Source organism: Maylandia zebra, linkage group LG8, assembly GCF_041146795.1.
Source record: "Maylandia zebra isolate NMK-2024a linkage group LG8, Mzebra_GT3a, whole genome shotgun sequence".
NCBI classification, from domain to species: domain Eukaryota; kingdom Metazoa; phylum Chordata; class Actinopteri; order Cichliformes; family Cichlidae; genus Maylandia; species Maylandia zebra.
Window position 1 is genome coordinate 8,491,182 of NC_135174.1, and position 19,833 is coordinate 8,511,014.

Sequence of the window (19,833 nt, forward strand, 5' to 3'; positions counted from 1 at the left end):
GTTTGTCTCTGTCAAAAGATCTCTGCCTAGATCAAGACCCAGTTGACCTTTGGGTCTATCTTTTTGTTTTCTTTACCTGTGTTTGGTAACTTTTGTCTACATTGTCCTAAAAGAGGGTTTCAAGGTCATCTGGGTGCATTGTGACAAAATTTAGATGAAAGGTAAAGTTCTTCTTCCTTTACCTGACCACTCCGCAACTGAGTGGGCACAAATGGCTGCCCTTCCCGCAGCCTGATATTTCCAGAGGTCTCTTCCTGTTAAAAGGGAGTTCTTCTTTCCCACTGGCGCCAACTGCTGTCCATAGGGGGCAGTGCGATAATGAGAATTAGAATTTTCTCTCAAATATTTTAAGGCACTTACCTGTCAATAAAAAAGCTCCATTGTTGTGAATTGGTGCTACATGAATTGAATAGAAAAAAAGGTTGCTGTGGTGTGTGCGCCAGTTTAAGAACTAAACAGGAGGTTTCTTATTTCGTTTCGACATGTTGGAAAAGGGAACGTAATCAGCGATGTGATCCAGTTGCTAGTCCGGAGAGACGAGGTTGTGTTGGCTTTATTATTGTTTGCCAATCTCTCAATTTCAGCCCTGTCTTCATATCGAAACATTCATTCTGAATTCCTTTATCCCTGGGAGAAAGAAATCAGAAAGTTTATTTCAGAAAGGGTTTGTTTTCAGTCACGTAAAAGTGCATTTATTTTATTTTATTTTTAAAAAAAGCTGAAATGGAGAGAAAACACTTTTTTTTTTAAAAAAAGAGAAAAAGAGAATACTGGTGTGCTTGTAGTTCTGGCTATTTTGATGGTTCTGAAAAATGATTGAACGGGATTGGTTGTCATCAGGCCTCGGTGTGTCTAGTCCAGCTGCAGGTTATCAATGTAGAGTCGTAGTTCTTTGGATATATTAATCCAGATTTCTTTTTCTTTGCTTTTTTGGGTTTTTTTTACACAAACCCACTTTGTATTGGGTAACCTTAGTCCTCCAGCACGCAATTATCACTTAATACTTGTATATATAAAACTGTGCATCACAGCATTAAATTAAATTAAATATAAAACAATTTCTTATGTATCAAAAACTAAAGACATTAGTAGAAAATCGAATACATTTTAAAGCACTGTCTGTGAAGATTTTTTATATTTATCAGTAATACCATATTTAGGACTTAGGAAAATATGGGAGTTCTTCCTTTCCACTGTCACCAACTGCTTGTTCATGCAGGTTTGTTTGATTGTTGGGGTTGTCTCTGTATTTTTGTAGGGTTTTTACCTTACAATATAAAGCACCTTGTGGTGACTGTTGTTGAGATATGGTGCTGTATAAATAAAATTAACTGAATTTAATTGAAATTAATTTTATGTACAACACTAAACTGGAGCTAAGCAAAGGTACAGAATAGTGTCTGGTAATCTCATAGTGGTGCATCAAATCTTTCCTTCACCTGGAGGTGGAGACCAAACCTGAGCTAAAAGAAGACGGAGCTTGTGTCTAAGTACATTTTCACACATAAATTTCAGATCAGTTCAGGAGGATAAAGCTAAGATATTTTCTACAGTTATGTTATGTTGTGTTATGTTATTTTATGTGTTTGTTTACAGGTTTCTCTGCTGATCCAAAGTGGCCAGAAGAATAAATACTTTCATTCACTGATTAAAACAAAAAATCATTTTTAAAGCATTAAAAAAGCAGCACATTTTCACCATTTCATAACTTACTGAAAATGTTATTCTTTGTAGAAAATGATTGTGCAGTGCTAGACCATAATTTGTGTCAGTGTGGTCAGGACCACATCTGGGAACCCGCAGTGTTTAGAGAAAGTGAAAAATTGGGTTTTTGCTCGCCTGACGTGAAGACAGTTCACTGGAATTTGGACCTTACGTGAATTATAAATGTGTTTTTGTCTTTTCTCCGGACAGCGTGTGGGAGATCGTGGGACAGCAGGGTGGGGGTTTGTCGGTGCTGAGGACTTTCCGGCTGATGCGCGTCCTCAAACTGGTCCGCTTCATGCCGGCCTTGCAGAGACAGCTGGTGGTGCTCATGAAGACCATGGACAACGTGGCCACTTTCTGCATGCTCCTCATGCTCTTCATCTTCATCTTCAGGTATTCTTAGGGGGAGAGTGAGTGAGTCAGGCTGAAAAAATATTTATGTTTCAGTCTTCCACTTGTTTAAACAGTAGGGGAGGTAGGCACCACTCTATTTCTCAATTCTAATGGAAGAATAACATCAAAAGGGGAAAAAAAGTGTTTCAATCACTGACCGTGGAACTGAAAAGAACAAAGGCGATGAATGAAGGTAAACTGGTAAATCAGTACACGATAACTTCTGTGTGAGAAGCAAGTAGTGTTGAGAGCGACAGGAACAGTGAGATGATTTAATCGGGGGAAAAGACTAAAGTGGTTCCCTCTTTCAATCAGCATTCCATCTTTCTGGCTGGGTAGACTTTGTGGCTGAGCCCAAAAAAACCCACTCAATTGTTAAATAAGACACTAAATGCTTCTCTGTGTATTTCAGACCCCCACCTTTATTTAAGAGGGAGTGTTACGACTAAAGGAGCATGTCTCTGTGTGTATCCGAAGAATTTGCTGCTTCATTTCAACAGCTTATTGAGATTTGTGCCCTCACATACACGCATGCACACAGACGTTTCAGTACACAGGTGCGCACACACAAATACACAAAGTTCCAAGGGCCTTGTATATGCATAGATAAACAGCTCTTGATTTGAGTGAAGGCTTGCCAAGTTGACGCAGCGGAGGCCTGTTCATTGATCCCTCAGCTCCAGTTGAGCTTCAGTGTCTGTTCCTGAATAAAAGGCAGACTGCGGTGCCGACTCACTGCTGCTTCATAATAATAACACCCCCGCTTAGTTGTTACATGTAGCTTAGCTTTCTTTGTCTTTATCCCCTCTGCCTTTCATAGTGTTGCCTTTGCTTCGCTGTGCCAGTCTACCCATATTTAGCTGTGTCACTGTATATGCGCTACTATACTATTTACTCTTTACTACAGTTCTTCGTGTGGCTGCAGATAGAGCTTTATATGGGTATATGTTTGGAGTTTCTCATTCCACATGTTGTCATGCTACAGCCTTTTTCCAAAATTGATTACATTTATTTTGTTCAACTTAAAATTCTACACACAATTCCAGATAATCACAAAATAAAAAGAGATTGAAATTCTTGCGGATTTATTAAAAATGAAAACAAAAATATAACATGTGCATAGGCATTCACATCCCTTGCTACAGGGATGGTATTAAGCAGATCATGACTGGTGCCTGGTTTCCTCCAAGCAGACATTTTTCACATTGCCATTATGGGGCATTGTGTGTAGAATTTTAAGGCGGAAAATGAATTTAATCCATTTGGAATATAACATGATAGCATATGGAAAAAGTGAAGTGCTGTGAATAGTTTCTGCTCTGTAGTAGAAACATGTATTCCTTTATTTTTTTCCCTTCAAACAGGGAGTTGACAAAAACTATGACTGCTTTTGCAAACGTTGCTTCCCCCATGTGTCACCATTAAATGAATTATTTACATTTTCTTAACATGAGAATAATCCAGGGAAAACTGATAATCCTAGATAATGGATATCCCAAATCTATTCTGTATGCCATGATTGGTAATCAAACGGTTAACATAAAAAGTGGAGGCAGGAGCAACCAGCTAGCCTGGCTAAGAAAAGAAAATCATGAAAGGATTTTAACGGCTGTGCTGGAAAGCTGAAAGTGGAAGAGGAATAATAATCAGAGGTTCTGACTGAGGCAAAAAGTGTTAAGTGTTGTGGAGCACTGCTCTACTGTGAAGTGATGGGGTGCTATGCAAAACTAAGCTAATCCTAGCTATCGTCTTATGCTTGTAAATGTCTCTTAAACTACTCCTTAAAGTTCCAAAGTAGAGGAAATCAGTCAGCATGTGAGTAATCTTCTGAAAAAATAAATAAATACATGAGGTGTCATTGTTGTGGGTTGTGTCACTCTCCATGGTGCTGAATCCAGTGAAAGCACTTCCATTAGCATTGTTGGTCAAGAGATAGGGTAATAAAGTGAATGCTACCCAATCAGGGGCAGGACTCAGTATGTAATATCACCTCTGCAACTGTCTCAGGTCAGTATATAGTTTTATTTAAGCTTTTGTATGACTGTAGCTCTGTTTATCCTCCGCTTTTTTCTTCTTTTTTTCACAGGCAGCAATAATAATGGGTAAACATGTCATTTCAACAAATAATTTCTGTTTATTTGTGTGGTATCTAAGGGTTTGCTGTGATGTAAACATTTATCCCTCCTTTTCCTGTTTGTTTTTTCCTGTCCCCTCCTCCCTCCCTCCTGGGTCAGTATCCTGGGGATGCATCTGTTTGGTTGTAGGTTTGGGTCAGAGAGAGACGGAGACACTCTACCAGACAGGAAGAACTTTGACTCTCTTCTCTGGGCCATAGTGACTGTCTTCCAGGTGAGCTTGTCTTCTCTTCCCCCTCTTCCCCAGTGCTGTTTAGTGGTGCTCCAGGCTTGTTTATTCCTCACTGCTTGTTTACAGTCACCGTCTTGAAACAATAAAAAATAAGCAGCATGAAGAAATTACAGTATGTATGTTCATCAGCTGCCTGTTTAATCTAACTGTACCTGTCAGAGTGGTCCCTCGAGCAACTAACCTCCAGTAAGATCTCCTTGAGTCTTGGTGATGACTGAACATACTCCTGTTCAGAGCCTGAAAGACCTCTTCCTCCTCCTGAATAAATAAAATCTATCAACCTCTTCCCCTATGGCCCCGCTAGACCTTTTCTGTCTTCATCATTTTCTTCCAGTCATCTAATTTCCTATTTCTGGCTATCTTCTATAGGTTATGTAGGCTTGTGCTTTGCATTATGTCACCTTAGATTCATGAATTAACCGTAACTGTGGGGGTCCAGCATATATCACTCTCAATATAGTAACCATTTATTATTCACCTGACTGGCTGTAAGATGTATGCATGTTTCTCTGTACAGACCGTTGTACTGATGTGTCCGTTCCCATGGAGAGCTCAAGTGTATCTTCACTGCTTCAATCTGTTGAACAGAATGATGAAAGTTTACATTTTAATGTTGCGTTTTTCTGAAACATTATCCTTCAGCACACAACTTCGTAAATTCAGCAAGTTTTTGCCGTACTCCCGCACTTCACTGAATAGAGATGCAGAGATTTTGTTAAAACCACTTCTTCTATTGCAGCTAAAAGCTCTGCTGTTAGTAGGTGAGCCTTTGAGCTTTGATTAATGGCAAGAATGAGCATCTAATGCATTTCTTTAACTGATCTGTGTTACTATGACCAGGAATTTAAAAAACATAGATAGGGGAGAGAAAAAAAAATCACAGTTACTTAAAATCGGCATATTCTCATAATCAAATATTGCTGCTCTGTCAAGCTGTGAAATCTCACAAGGTGTTCTTTGGTGCTGGTACAGTGGCGCTGATTAAGGACTCTATTTACACACATGAACCTGAGAAAGTACTAATAAAAAAGGGCTATTACTAGTCAAATAAACATATTCTTGGGTCCTAATCAGAGATAGGCTGAATGCAGTCTAAAGCAGAATTGAGAAAATACTGCTAGTATTTTCAAAATATGTTTTTTTCTGATTAACCAAAGATTTAAGTGTATTTAGACAAGGGTAGTCAGGAAGGAAGGTCAATGAGACACCAACGTCAATAACCAGACAGGGAGCGAACCTTCAAAATAAAACAGGAAGTATACTGAAAGAGAGAGGCACAGACAAAAAAAACGCAATGAGACAGGGACAGAGAGAACAAGGAGGCAAAGATAAAGAAAAAAGATAAAACAATACAAAGAAAGAAGAAAACTAAGCATGTATGATGAAAAGCTTTTACAGCCTTACAAAGACTTTGAAAACGGTCCAATATTTTTGCCAGCAGTACACAAACAATCCAGCTACAGCAAACAGGTTTCAACTTCTAATCTTTACTAGTTACCATGTACTGCACGTTACAGTCTACATGAGGCCCAATATGTTGTTTTAAAAAAGGCTTAAATAAGTATCTCATTAACCTTCCAGGGTCTAAATCATCATCAGCTGTAACTCCAACCCTGGGCAATCAGAATATACAACTTTTGTTTTATTAAATTGAGCTCTCAAGTCTACACAATCAGGGAAGAAATAAAATAACCTTTCTGACTGACATGTGTTAACAAGTGTTCAATTTATTTTTCTCAGAAAAGCCATTTAGTTCTCTGCTAAATATAGTTAGTGTTATCATGCACCAATGACAGCTTATACCTTAGAGGATTAACAGGTAAGTTCTTGCAAAAATGCAGCAGAGGGGGAAAAATGTTTGTTTGTCAGCAAAATTTGTCAAAAAATGCAGAGCTGAATTGCACTGATCTTGGTAGGGGCGTGAAGTATGAAGCATTATCAGGACCGGTGAAGACTTAGACCTCACACGGGGAAATTTCTAGAAGAATTGCTCAACAATACTTTTACCTATAAGCGCCTCTCTTACTTTCTCTGCAGATCCTAACACAGGAGGACTGGAACAAGGTGTTATATAACGGCATGGCCTCCACTTCTCCCGTAGCTGCGCTCTACTTCATCGCGCTAATGACCTTTGGCAACTACGTCCTCTTCAACTTGCTTGTTGCCATCTTGGTTGAAGGGTTTCAGGCAGAGGTACAACTAAATTGAAGTTAAATTATTGGGCTGTATCTTGTCACATTGTTTCTCTTTTAAAGCTCTCGATGATTTGATGTACCTTGCTGTCAGATCTGTATTTGTTTATATCTTTATCTACATAGCACAAAAAAAATAAATAAAGGAACACTTTTTAGTCAGTTAAACGTCTGGGACATTGATCTGGTCAGTTAAGTAGCAGACGGGGTGCACTAGAGGGGCAACAATGAGACAACCCCCCCAAACAAGAATGGTTTTACAGATGAAGGCCACAGACATTTTTTTTTACTCCTCATATTTTCTGACTGTTTTTTCTTCATTAGTTTTGCATTTGGCCAGGGTCAGTGTGTGATACTGGACCCTATAGAGGTTGCACAGGTAGTCCAACTCCTCCGGGATGGCACATCAATACGTGCCTATACCAGGTTTTCTGTGTTTCCCAGCACAGTCTCAAGATAATGGAGGAGACTCCAGAAGATAGATAGTTACTCCAGGAGAGCTGGACAGGGCTGTAGAAGGTCCTTAACCCATTAGCAGGACTGGTATCTGCTCCTTTGTGCAAGGAGGAACAGGATGAGCACTGCCAGAGCTCCAGCAGGACACTGGGGTGAATGTCTTTGACCAAACAATCTGAAACAGACTCATGAAGATGGCCTGAGGACCTGCCATCCTCTAGTGGGCCATGTAATCACTGCCCAGGCACCAAGGATCCTGATTGGCATTTGCCATAGAATACCAGGAGTGGCAGGTCCACCACTGGAGCCCTGTGCTTTTCACAGATGAGAGCAGTTCCCCCTTAGAACACTGAATGATATAAAAGAGTCTGGAGAAAAAGTTTGAAGAACATTATGCTGACTGTAAAATCACTCAGCATGGCTGGCTTGGAGATGGATGGCCAATCCATGGAGGGATGCACAGGCCTCTTTAGGTTTGGCAATGTCACCCTGACTACAATCAGCTATCAGGATGAAAACCTTGTATCCATTCTCAGACCCTGATGCAGTGGGTTCTGGGTTTCTCCTGGTGCACAACATAGCTCAGCCTCATGTGGTGAGAGTATGCAGGCAGTTCCTGGAGGATGAAGGAATTGATACCTTTGTCTGGCCTCCACGCTCACCTGAACTAAATCCACTAGAACACCTTCGGGATATTATATTTTGGCCCATGTGATACCACCAGGCTTCACCACAGACTGTCCAGGAACTCAGTGATGCCCTGATCCAGATCTGGGAGGAGACCTCCAAGGACCTGGGAGGCCATAAAAACTACTGACTACCATTTTTGAGTTGCTGCATTGAAGCTTCAGCAGAATGGACTAGCCTGCTGCATTATTTTTTTTTCCATGTTGATTTTTAGGGGGTCTTTGAATTAAGCCCTCTGCAGAATGATAATTTTCATTGGCATCAAAAATTGTGGCATCCTTTCACTTGTAACACATTGCCCAGACCTTATCAGTACAGATATCCAGCATGATTTTGTTCCCCAATGAGATCTGATGTGTTTAACAAAGTGTTTTTTATGTAGTTATTTTGAAGTCTTTGCTTTCATGCTTCATATTTTTCAGTGCAGGACCACATACCTCAACAAAGAACTAATTGTATAAGCATTAACAAAACGTGCCTTTTCTTGCACTCGTTGCAGCGGGTTATGTGAGGACACAGGGTTACGCATAGCAATGCAGTATTTCATTTTTCCTGTCTCCCCTTCGTATTCATCTCCGTTTCTTTCTTTTCTTTGCTGTCAGCTACTTCACCTCCTACGCTTTCCCACTATCTCAGCAGTCATCCTCATTATTGTTCTGCTTATTTGCCAGCGCCATAAAGTACATCATAAGAAAACTATGTCCGCTAGACCAGACTGTGCATCAGCCCACATCACCCAAATCCCCCTGTTTTAAGTTTCATGCTCGGATATGTTCTCGCCCCCCTTCTGAATCTTCCCCCTGCTTATTGCGAGTTGTTTATTGTCATAAAACAAAGGTGATATGTTGTCTGCCACGGTGCTGTGTTTGTGAGCTCAGATAAGCACAAGAGGCAGCTGGGGGGAACAGTCACAGGGCCGCAGGAAGAAAGCAGCTAAAACTCATTGAGAGACCACTCTTCAGGCTTCAGCCAATGTTTTATTTGAGACAGATCGAGTGAGTCAGAGAAAGAAATAGAGGGTGAGAGTAAATCGCACAAGTATCCAGTCTATCCCCACCCAGCTGCTTGTCTCCTCCTCTCTCTCTCTCTCAGCTTTTAAAGGGTGACAACACCTGTGCTTTGATCTCTGACACTCTTTAGCTCTCTGAGAGGACAGAGAATAGATGGTAGGTAGCAGCAAGAAAGGTTGACAGGCTCATACAATATGGATTAATTGGAATGGGCTGCTTTTTCTATTGCACTCACCTGCTATCAAAATATCAAACGCAGTATTATGGTGAATGGAATTCCACAGAGGTTTGGGTGCAAATCACCCAAACTGCTTTGGATGAAAGCTCCGGATGGAGGCCAAGCATAAAGTAAATTAATTTGCCTTGGCGTCTTGAAGTCAGATTGGGAATGATGCATTAATCCATCTATATTTTTGCACTTCCAAAGTTAGCGTTTTAACATCATATCAATAAACTATAGGAGATTTTGCCAAGTGCAAGAGCCTTCTGAGGATTCCCGACCTGCTTTTCTAGTGGAACAATGGTCTAAATTAACTGACGTTCAGTCTGTAGGATGTACTATCAGTACTAGTAAGGCTGGAGCAACTGATAGGACAGCACCAAAGTCAAGGTTTTTCTTGTGAATTTGATCTTGTCTGAACTTTAGTTGCCTACTGGAGTAGACAAAAAATTTTCTGGGGCTTTCAGCTTTGTTGGAAATACAAACCACAATGTGCTAGTTAGCGAAGGTTCTTGGAGTGTTTTGTTGAAACGCTTACTGGCAGAATTGTTAGCCCTCAAGTTAAGTTTTGTGGCCAGAGTGCTGCTATTTTCTGTTAGATTAAGCATTGTAGTTATTTCTTGTCACCACAGCTGTGGCCATGTAAAAAAGACACTGAAATGCAAGAAAAGCGCTAGTGCGAATTAGCATTACTTTTGCTAGCCAGGCTAGCTAGCCTTTGCTTTCCCAGCGGAATAAACGATTACATCTTCTGCACTGCTATCCAAAAGTTTTTTTTTTTCAGAGTAATGGTTTTGTTTATCAATCCACAAACACTGACTTATGAGTAATCGGAGCATTAAAAGAAAGCAGCTAACTACAAACGACAAACAACGTTAGCTTCTACCTGGTGAACAGCAGGTAGAAGCTAGCATTGCTAAATATGCAGCTGTCTCTCTCAGGGAGTGATCGGGACAAAAACAGTTTTTAAAAAAATATATATATACTCACATAAAAACAACATTTGATGACAAACTCTGTACCCTTACTGACGAGTTAAGAAACCTCTCCAGATTGATGAAAGGTAATTTAAAAGATCATACTACTTCAGGATTTGCATTTAAACATTTTTTTTTTAATTTTCCCATAAACGGCTGCTATATCCATTTATGTTAGTAACTATAAGACTGTAGCATATGTTGAATGTTTTGGTCATTATCTAATGTCATGTAAGCCTGATACTGTAGATAAGTGCTTATATTTTCTAACACAAAGATAAAACTAATTTGTGCTAATGTCATTTTGGAAATGTGAATAAATATTTACTTAAGTAGAAAAGAAACAGATTAGAAAAACAGCTGCAGGCTCACACAGTACAATGCACAGCCTACAGCTGTATGAGGAAACCTTTATGCTCTTGTATTCCCCCTCTGCCCTCCTGTATTACTGCAGAGCTGCCGGCGTAATTCTCCCTACCTTCTTTTTTTCAGCTTTACATCCTTTTCTGCAAACACTAAGTTTATTTTTAGTCAGCCAAACTTTCCCTGCGTCAAGGTTGCTAGGTAACGGGCACTTGAATGATGTGAGCAAAGCCAGGAGACATGTACGCCGTTGGTGCCAAGTCACACACACACACATACAGCCTCATACAAAGAAGTGGAGTACTTCAAATGTCCATATTGCTTTGGAATTAAAGACAGAAGGGACATCTTATCATGCTTATCATTTTTTGTTATCTTAACTCCTTCCTTTACCCCTCACATCACCATACTCATAATCTTCCTGCTCTTTACCAGTGTCCGCCCTCACCATTGTGTCCTTTTGTCAGGTTTTGCCCATGTGTCTGTTTGACAGAATCCAATATCCGCTGCAGAGAATGCAACCAGACCACCTTAGAGAGAGCTTTTAACAGAAGAGAGGGAAAAGTGTTTCTTTCTTTTTATTGCACTTCTCACTGTGACAATAAACATGCATTTGACACCAAAGCACCAACATGCACGGTATGGGCCAGATGCAGAGGAATGTTTCCGTGCCGGTTTCTACTGCACAGTCACGAGTCTGGAGGATTCATGCTTATATGAGGATCATTTTCATATCTGCTTTGTGAGAAAATGATTTCATCACACGAAACATCAGTGGGCTGCCTGGTGGATAAAACACGGCTGTGCATCACCTCTGTCCTGCAGTCCTGACTCCCTGAGCTTTCAGACCGCTGAAATGCACGTGTACGGCTCACGACTGCACACTGCGATCCAGGACAGTTGCTTTGACATGTTCTGTCGCATGGTAAACTGCAAATGTTCCAACATGCTGAATCTTCTCTAACCTTCTCCTTCTGCTCTCGTCTGCTGCTGTGATTCAACCTCTCACCTCCGTGCCTCTTTTCCTGTGTGTGCCTCCCTCTCCTGTCCGGCTGCACCGATCACTTCCGCTAATAGGAAGTGGCCAAGCGGGAGGACTTGCATGCCCAGCTGAGCCTCATTCAGCTGCCTGTTGTTTCAGGGGTATGTACAGCTCTGCAGCTCCACCTTCCCTTCTTCCATTTAGCTGACTGACCGCCCTCTCGCTCCCTTGCATCAGCTCTCCCTCTCCTCCCCTTCCCTCCCTCCCCCAGCCCGTACAGAAACTTTACGGTGATGCCTCTGACCTCTCAACAGCTACACCTTGGAGTTCTGTTGCAGAAGCGCCATTAATGACTGATTGATGAATATCGCCATTCACGCGCCCCTAACGTTTTGCCTACTAAATTAAAAATCCTAATATGTGTAAGTAATAAGAGATGGCTCTAAACACAGCTTGCTCCTAGTGTCTTAAAGGGACATTTTAACCAAATTAGGAAAACAAATTTGCTTTCAAACTTGCCCCCTGGTACCTCCTAGTCGTGCAGAGTAGTTTCAATTTTATTCACAGAAGTTTTGAGATCTTTGCTGCTGCCAATCCAATCCAAGAGAGTACTGAAGTGGGAGCTTTTCCAAGGTTAGAAAGGACATTAAACTCTCTTGGCTAAGTTATGAGTACATAAGATGAGCAACTGTGTTAGAAAATATCTGCTTCTCTGATTGGAAAGCAGCGAATAATTCCCAAGGAGAATGTTAGGAGGAAATCGTTTGTTCAAATGCTGCAAAAGTCTTTGTTCATAGGGCTGAAGTCTGGGCCAATCTAAGGTCAGGTTGAAAAACTACAATAGAGTTATACTTTTTTCAAAAAAATCTGTCTTTTTATATTTGACATCCTGGTGCCATGGCTGTCCCGTGTCTCGGTCCCTCCACCGCCCCAGCCTCCACGTGTACGATTCATTCAAGATGGTTTTTTACTCATCACTCCACAATGAACGTATTCCCAGGAAGTGATGAGCTCAGAAACAAAACAAAGAAAACATCTTGAGATTGAAAATTGTGCTGCCTGCAGCATGTATTCAAAGCCATTTCCATAAAAACAGACATAAATATATAAGATTGCCTGCAAGCACCAAGTAAATACAATGAAAAATCAACATCCCTTCTTTCTTTTATCATTATCCATAAAAGTCCTGTAATAAATCGTCAGATAATTATAATTGACCATTTATATTTCACAGTAATTATAAAAAACATCTGCAGACTCTCCTGTTGGCTGTATTTTACACTCAAGCTTAAAAGACCATGGAGCTAGTGGTAGATGGAAAAAAGATGTCTTTCAATAAAGACATTTAAAACGAGCAGTTCAGCATACGTAACAAGTCAGCTAATTCAGTGTCGATTCATCACAGCTACATAGGCTGTGTCTTCCTGAGTGAAGAGCACAGAAAGCCAGTTTTAAGTCATCCAAGTGGCCTTGCGGCAAAAGAGCTCCAATTTGGCTGCCAGACGAGTTGTCACATCATCTAGAAGTTCTCTAACCCTGCATGGTGTCTTTTCTGTTGATACTAAGAGCAGCATCGAGGGGCTGCTGTGTGGAGTATCTGAAAGACAACATAGGCTTTGTTGTGTGTGTTTTCCTACTTTCTTGTCCTACCTTAAGAGCAGACTCCACATCAGAAAGCTCAACTCCCACCAGCCCTCCACCCATTCTGTCTAGCCTCCAGATAAGAACAATCCACCAGCTCAGCCAAAAAATCCCCCCTCCTCTCTGTTCCTGTTTTATCTGGCTGGGCCATGCGGGAGAAACGGGGTGAGTGCTGGCTTTATGGTTGACCCCGGCATTGACAGAGAAATCCAGCCCGACTAAAGGATGAGAGGTAATAAATGGCTTGGGGGAAGAGGATCCAGGTTCTTACACTCAGTGAAATGAATCCTTTAAAAAATCAGATGAGTGTAAGTCTCGTCCTCACGTCCTCTAACTTTGCACACTTGAACACTATTCAAACTGATCCAGGACTTTTTATGTGGTAAGATTGTTCTGAGTCCAATATCATAGCTGGTAAAAATTCAACAGCTTACTAGGGGCAAGTCTGAGGCATGACATGGAGAATTTGGGTGGAGTCTGCTCTCTGGTGTAATGGTCAAATCGGTTATTAGTTTTATGTCCCTCTGTTTCCCTCAAAGAGCTATTAGTACTCCATAGTTTGGTTACATTCTGCATGAGAGAACCCCTTAAACCCTGTAAGGTGATATTTTTTTAACTTAATTATTATTCTGTGAACACAACTTAACTGTATGGAAGCCCGTTTCCGCCACTAAAAAAAAAAAAAAAGGATCCATAACTCAAAATTTTGAGTTATTTTCTTGAAATTTCGAGTTATTTTCTCAAAATTTCAAGTTATTATCTCGAAATTTTGAGTTATTATCTCGAAATTTCGACATATTAACTCAAAATTTTGAGAAAAGCAACTCGAAATTTTGAGTTAGCGCTGCCAATCAGTAATCTACGTGAATGACGTCATTTCCATGTTACCCGGAAGCTGAAGCCCTCAGCTACAAATGCTACAGCTAAGCTACCGGTATTACATCCAGTCGTGAATGCACAGATTGCTGAGTGTTTTCAGCCTGGCTTCACAAATGATGTGTTATTAGCTGAATCACATGGTGTTACTATCAGCAAACATACTTTAATTTGTTGGGATCCGTTTTTGAGTGCGCGGTCCTGCGCCATATGCTTCCGGGTAACAAGAAAGCGACCTCATTCACGTATATTTTTGATTGACAGAGCTAACTCGAAATTTTGAGAAAAGTAACTCGAAATTTCGAGTTATTTTCTCGAAATTTCGAGTTATTATCTCGAAATTTCGAGTTATGGATACTAGCTTTTTTTTTTTTTTTAGTGGCGGAAACGGGCTTCCATATAACTGACATGTGTACCAGCATAACAAGTCAATTTCAATTGATTTGAAAGGAAAAGTCAGTTTATCATTCAATTTGATTGGCTTTCTGACAGTGATATTTTTTTCTTTAAAGTCTTTGCTGGCTTTTCACTGTCATTTTTCTTTCAGTGCCTTCCTGTGACTGGCTTGCTCCTTGGAGTTATCATGCCAAGTTTTGGATGAATTTCCATGCTATAAATTTTTGGTACAGACATTAATAAACTGCACTAATTTGAATGAGTAAATCTTAAAAAAAAAAAAAGGCAGGTGACATAATCAGAAAGAAGTCAAAGAACCCAAAACAGGAAGTATGACTGAGAAGGGAATGGGTGAAATTAGAAAGACAAAGAAGCACAGAAAAGAAAACAAATAGAACTGAAACACTGCAAATACATAACAAAAACTACAAACCATGACAAAAATACCTTGTGCAAAAATCACATAAAAGTCTGCATTATGAAACAGGTGGGTTGGTCAGTTATACACAAGACTTCCATCCAGCAGAGGGAAGTTCAGTGAATCAGCTTTTAGTTCGTGCAGCTGACGGATCAGCGAGCTTGGTCCGTCCATTATCCATCCAACCCTCTGTTCACAAGAATCTCTGCTTCTCCTAGAGTTTTGGTCAAAACGTACACACAGTGATCAACTAACGGGTCTTCGCTCAAATTTTACTCAAGGCCTTGGTCATGTTTGCTATTTATGGGCACTTTAATATTTTCACAATACTCATAACACCTCGTTGAATATTGGTCTGATTTGAGTCAAGCAGCAATCACCTAACAGGTTTTCGCCATAGACAGTATAAAAGATGGAGGTAGCTACCGTTATGTCAGCCATTACCCGAGATAAGTGTTTCCAACTTCACTATCTGCACTACTGTGACAACAAGCAGTGGTTCTGGCTGCTCAACCACATGCTAATGACTGATGATTGACAGCACATTTGCCAATGAGCGTGCATGTTCATTTTGAGACATGGTGTGGCCAAGATTTACAAAAAAAGACTTGATTTTTTAATCAGTATGACCCAGAATAAGTGGCTGAGCAGTAAAGCAGAAAAGTGCTTACACAAGATCCATCATTTAGGACCAGAAGTCTTTTTGCAACCACAGCATTCAGCATTTGGTGACCTGAGATAGAATGCATGGTTGTTTCTCTGGTGGATCATGAACCTGATGAGCTATTATGTTTGTTTTTTCTTTTGACTTTATGTTGAGTCATTGTTTGGTCACCATGCTTTTTCACAAAGTAATGTTTACTTCTGTTTCCTGTCTAACTGGTGGACTGACCACTTAGAAAATATAAATTGGCTGAAAATATAAATACTGATTGCAAAAAAATATTTGAGGAGGAAATATCTCAATTAAAATTAATAATAGAAAAACAATTGACCTGAATTCTCAGCTAAATTTGTAGATGTTAGCATTTAGTTTAAGGATTTTAATTACAAACTTGTTAAAATAAATGTGGTTTTCAACAGGCTGCCAATAAAAAAACAGACTTTTAAAGTCATGCATAACATAAATATACTTTTTTAAATTACTTTTATTTCACTAGCTTATTCTTCCATAGATGTGAGTAGTGTTTTGGTGTTACAGGACAGTATACATAGGCAACGGCAAATCTGATTCTGTGTGATGTACAGCTGTGGTAGGCTACAAATTTTGTGGACACGTGCACACACACAAACACACACATACGCGTAAACAATTACTCCACTTCCTCCTATCAACAGCCACCCTCCGTTTCCCATTTACACCCTTTTTGAAGCAACATAATTGAGATCTCCCGTGTGCTGCCGGTGTCTATTATTGTCCGGCTATCAGCAGCAGACCTGGTCTGGCCCATCTCCTGCTCCCACCACCGTGCCCAAATTGGGGTGGCAGAGTGTAAACAACCTATCCAAACAACCAATTTCAGGACCAGGGATTTCCCTCGAGTCCACCCCCCCCCCGCTTTGGTTTAAAGCTTTTATTCCCCTTTTCTTATCCCCAATGAAACCTTCATTGTGTAATTCTTGGTTAGAATACCAGATGCACAGACGGCACCAACATGCCAAAAGAGCACAGCCAAGAATTAAACCTGCAATCAGCCAGTTGCTAAGTAATAGCGTTAGCTATTTTAATGAAAATTTAAACATTTTCAAAATTTTCTATCTACAGGATCCAGATAGATGACAATCTGAAGATTAGCATTGTCCAGATCTTGCTCTTTTGACACGTGTAGGGAGGACTGCCCTTTTTAAGTTACTCTGTCTGTATTGACCTGCTAGTGCCACCTGTAGATAAATCAAAGGTCATGCTGCTGCAACACAGTGATTAGATCAGACTAATGTTGCTCTTCAAGTAATGTTTGCTGCTGTAAAAACAAGTAACATTTGGATGGCATTTTTAGGTTATTACATAACAAAACTATTGAAGTACCTGCCGTATAGGAATATGCTAGAAAGATGGCACATAACAGAAAATTAGTACATGGAAGACAACATATTTCACTGTAAAGCACCAGAATGATATGTTCCAGGAGAAATCAAAGCAAATGTTCCATCAGAGCTCACCAAGATCTTTTAGAGTTATTTTTCTATAGTCTCACTCTTTCATCTCTGGAGGGTGATGAAATCATACAAGATTAAAGCCTGAGGATCAGTGCAAAACAAAACAGGAAAAACTTGCAAAGATGCATCTTGTTGACCTCACTGTGTTTTCTGCCAGTAACAAAATTTATGTCTATCCATGCCTTCTAGATATCTTCTATTTGATTTTATATGCAAACCTGGCCTCTAAATGAAATGGGAGGGTATTTAATCACACATACTTTGCACTGTTTGATTCAGTTCTTCGCATTGAGAAATGTTGCACCTGTGCAGTGTAGGAGTCGTGGATAATAATAATGGATTGGATTTATATAGCGCTTTTCAAGGCACCCAAAGCGCTTTACAATGCCACTATTCATTCACTCTCACATTCACACACTGGTGGAGGCAGCTACGATTGTAGCCACAGCTGCCCTGGGGTAGACTGACAGAAGCGAGGCTGCCATATCGCCCCAGAGGGGCCTACTGGTGTTGGCCCCTCTGGCCAACACCAGTAGGCGGTAGGGTAAAGTGTCTTGCCCAACGACACAACGACAAGGACAGAGAGCCCGGGGATCAAACCGGCAACCTTCCGGTTACAGATACGCTTCCCAACCCCCTGAGCCACGGTCGCCCCAAATGTTGATGTTTCTGTCAATGCGTAAACTGCTGAGCTTTTTTCTTTAAATGCTGCGGTCGATTCCTTTAGGTCATCTTTTCGTTTTTGTGCCTTGGAAAGCAGACATTTCTCTTTACCTGGACCTGCCAGGTCTGCTCATTTACTTCTACCTTAAAGCCAATACAACAAAACCCTTGGCTTCCCTTTTTCTGTGAGTAAACATCTAGACACTCTGCCATATTGACCTCTACACTGAACAGAGACTGCAGGTACAAGCTCCTACCTTAAAACTGCTCACCAAGAACAGAAGCCAAGACCAGTAGCACACGTACTTCTTACCTGTGAGATACACAGAGAGAAGATAATACTGCACACTGCGCACACACCATCTTTTAGTGCTGACGGTCCACTGGCTTTGTCCAATCACAGCTGTCCCTTCTGATTGATTGCATGTGGTTTGATGAGCCCTGTGGGAAACAAGCTCCTGCAGTGGTTAAAACAGATTTTTTTTTCTTTTGTAAATTTATGTGTGGTGATAAATTGTTGTGGGTGTTGGCTCTGTGTTTGGTTTAGCGGTACGTCTGTGTGTTGGTGGATGTGTGACAATTTGTCTGCGGTTTAACGCTTCTGTTCAGACATTTTTCGAGAGCAGTGCTAAACAAATGTTAGCCTCGGTCTCTTTGCTCTAAAAAACAAAACTACTGGTTCATACAAGGCAAAATATTCATATTCAGACCAACTAATCAGAACAGTTTAGCATCAAACTCTGAACGAAAAGGCTTTAAGGCAGGACTTAGTAACCGACAGAAGTCACTTGTATCAAAATTACAAGATGTTATCTTTAGAAGGTCAGAAATGGCCAAAATGTAGGAAGATCCTTAAAACTAATTATTAAAAAACAAAAAATAACAAAAACAGTAGATTTGCTAGATTTCTGTTTCACTGGAATTAGGTTGGAGGGACTTTTTTATGAAGGAGTATTGGGCCACCTTAAAAAAAAAGGATTCTTTTCATTATTATTGTTCATTTAAGAATAAAGTGGAAATACTACGTTGAGAAATACTATTTTAAAGCCCATTTTTAATCTTTACATTTTGAAGTCAATACGTGGAAATTAAATTTGTGTCGTTTCAAGTCATGACCACTATACCCACTATAAAAGGTCTTCTGTAGAGGAGTTACCCATATGGAAAAGATATATATAAATCTTATAAAGTTTGTATCTGTCTTGTGTAAAACAAGAGTGAAAACAGATATAAGATCCCTTTAAAAATTATATAAATAAAACTTGTATGTTTTGGATACTTACTAAAACAATATATGAAAGTAATGAGAAAGTGGCCACTTTCATGAGTAAATCATATAAGCCTTATATGATTCACTATATGAAGTAGGCCACATCTTATGCAAGTCTTTTAGAAGTCTTTACTATTGCTTTTCCATATGGGTAAGTACAGTTAGGTATGAGGATGGTGAAAGCTGCATGTGGTCAGAAGGAAAAACTACACAAACCTGGAAGAGTTGGAAGAGCTAGCCGGATTACGCAAAAAGAAATAGCTGGCAATGGACAGATGCAAGGATATCAATGGTTACACTCTTGTGCAGTAAAGAGGGGTATGGTTTATTACAGCAATAACAGGCCAGCTGATCAAGTTGTTTTGTTAACTCATCTACACAAGTCATTTTGTAGAGCAGTGTTTCCCAACCACTCTCTATGTGCCGCGAAAAATGATCAGGTGTGCCGTGGAAGATTATCTGGTTTCACCTGATTAGTACTCGGAGCACCAGTGTGAGTAACGGGCAGAACAATTACATTCTCTACCACTAGAGGGCAGTACAACTACCTGCTGTAATGAAATGGGTTGCCAACTGCCAGTAAAACACCAAGAAGAAATTACATAATAGTCATGCTGTGAGTGAGAAAACGCAGCGCGTAATAGCAATAGATAAATATTTGAAAAGAAAAAGTAAACAATCTGACCTGGGTCCTGGAGAAAAATTCCAACCCAGATGAAGGCCGCAGTACGAGTAGTGTTCAGAAAAAAGCAAAAAAAGCTATACTGGGGACAAACTGAACCAATTCTGCTATACCTGGTGCGTGGGGGAAAAATGATCAATATGCTATTTGTGACATTTTTGTTTGGTGGTGTGCCGTGTGATTTTTCTAATGTGAAATATGTGCCGTGGCTCCAAAAGTTTGGGAAACACTGCTGTACAGAGTATACCAGCTGAAGCACTTGTTAGTTGAAACAAAAAGTTTAATGTCAAAATTTTGACTTTATTCTCAAAATATTCAATAATATTGAAACCCCACCATTTTGTTCCCTACTACTCTGTTGTCCATAACAGTTAAT

The 19,833-nt window shown here is 40.2% G+C and overlaps 1 protein-coding gene and 1 long non-coding RNA gene across 18 annotated transcripts in view; one reads left to right on the forward strand and one right to left on the reverse strand.

The window, feature by feature from the left end:
* The window catches only part of cacna1g (calcium channel, voltage-dependent, T type, alpha 1G subunit), a 207,819-nt gene that overhangs the window by 100,897 nt on the left and 87,089 nt on the right, over positions 1 to 19,833 (forward strand). For 9 of the 10 annotated variants that reach the window (XM_004557531.5, XM_023153368.3, XM_023153369.3 and 6 more), the window contains exons 10-13: positions 1,915 to 2,100; positions 4,335 to 4,449; positions 6,505 to 6,660; positions 11,450 to 11,515. In XM_004557531.5, coding sequence (XP_004557588.3) covers positions 1,915 to 2,100; positions 4,335 to 4,449; positions 6,505 to 6,660; positions 11,450 to 11,515 — 523 coding nt within the window. The remainder of the gene's footprint in view (positions 1 to 1,914; positions 2,101 to 4,334; positions 4,450 to 6,504; positions 6,661 to 11,449; positions 11,516 to 19,833) is intronic. The other variant, XM_076887263.1, reaches the window with a different exon arrangement.
* LOC143419787 (uncharacterized) lies at positions 4,405 to 17,882 on the reverse strand. 8 transcript variants are annotated; one of them, XR_013099793.1, is made up of 4 exons: positions 17,819 to 17,882; positions 4,987 to 5,044; positions 4,620 to 4,725; positions 4,405 to 4,540 (listed from the first exon to the last, which is right to left on the reverse strand). It is a non-coding gene; the product is annotated as an uncharacterized LOC143419787 (long non-coding RNA). The 8 variants fall into 8 exon arrangements; XR_013099788.1 differs by having other exon boundaries at positions 4,946 to 5,044; positions 17,819 to 17,880; XR_013099789.1 differs by having other exon boundaries at positions 4,946 to 5,044; positions 17,763 to 17,825.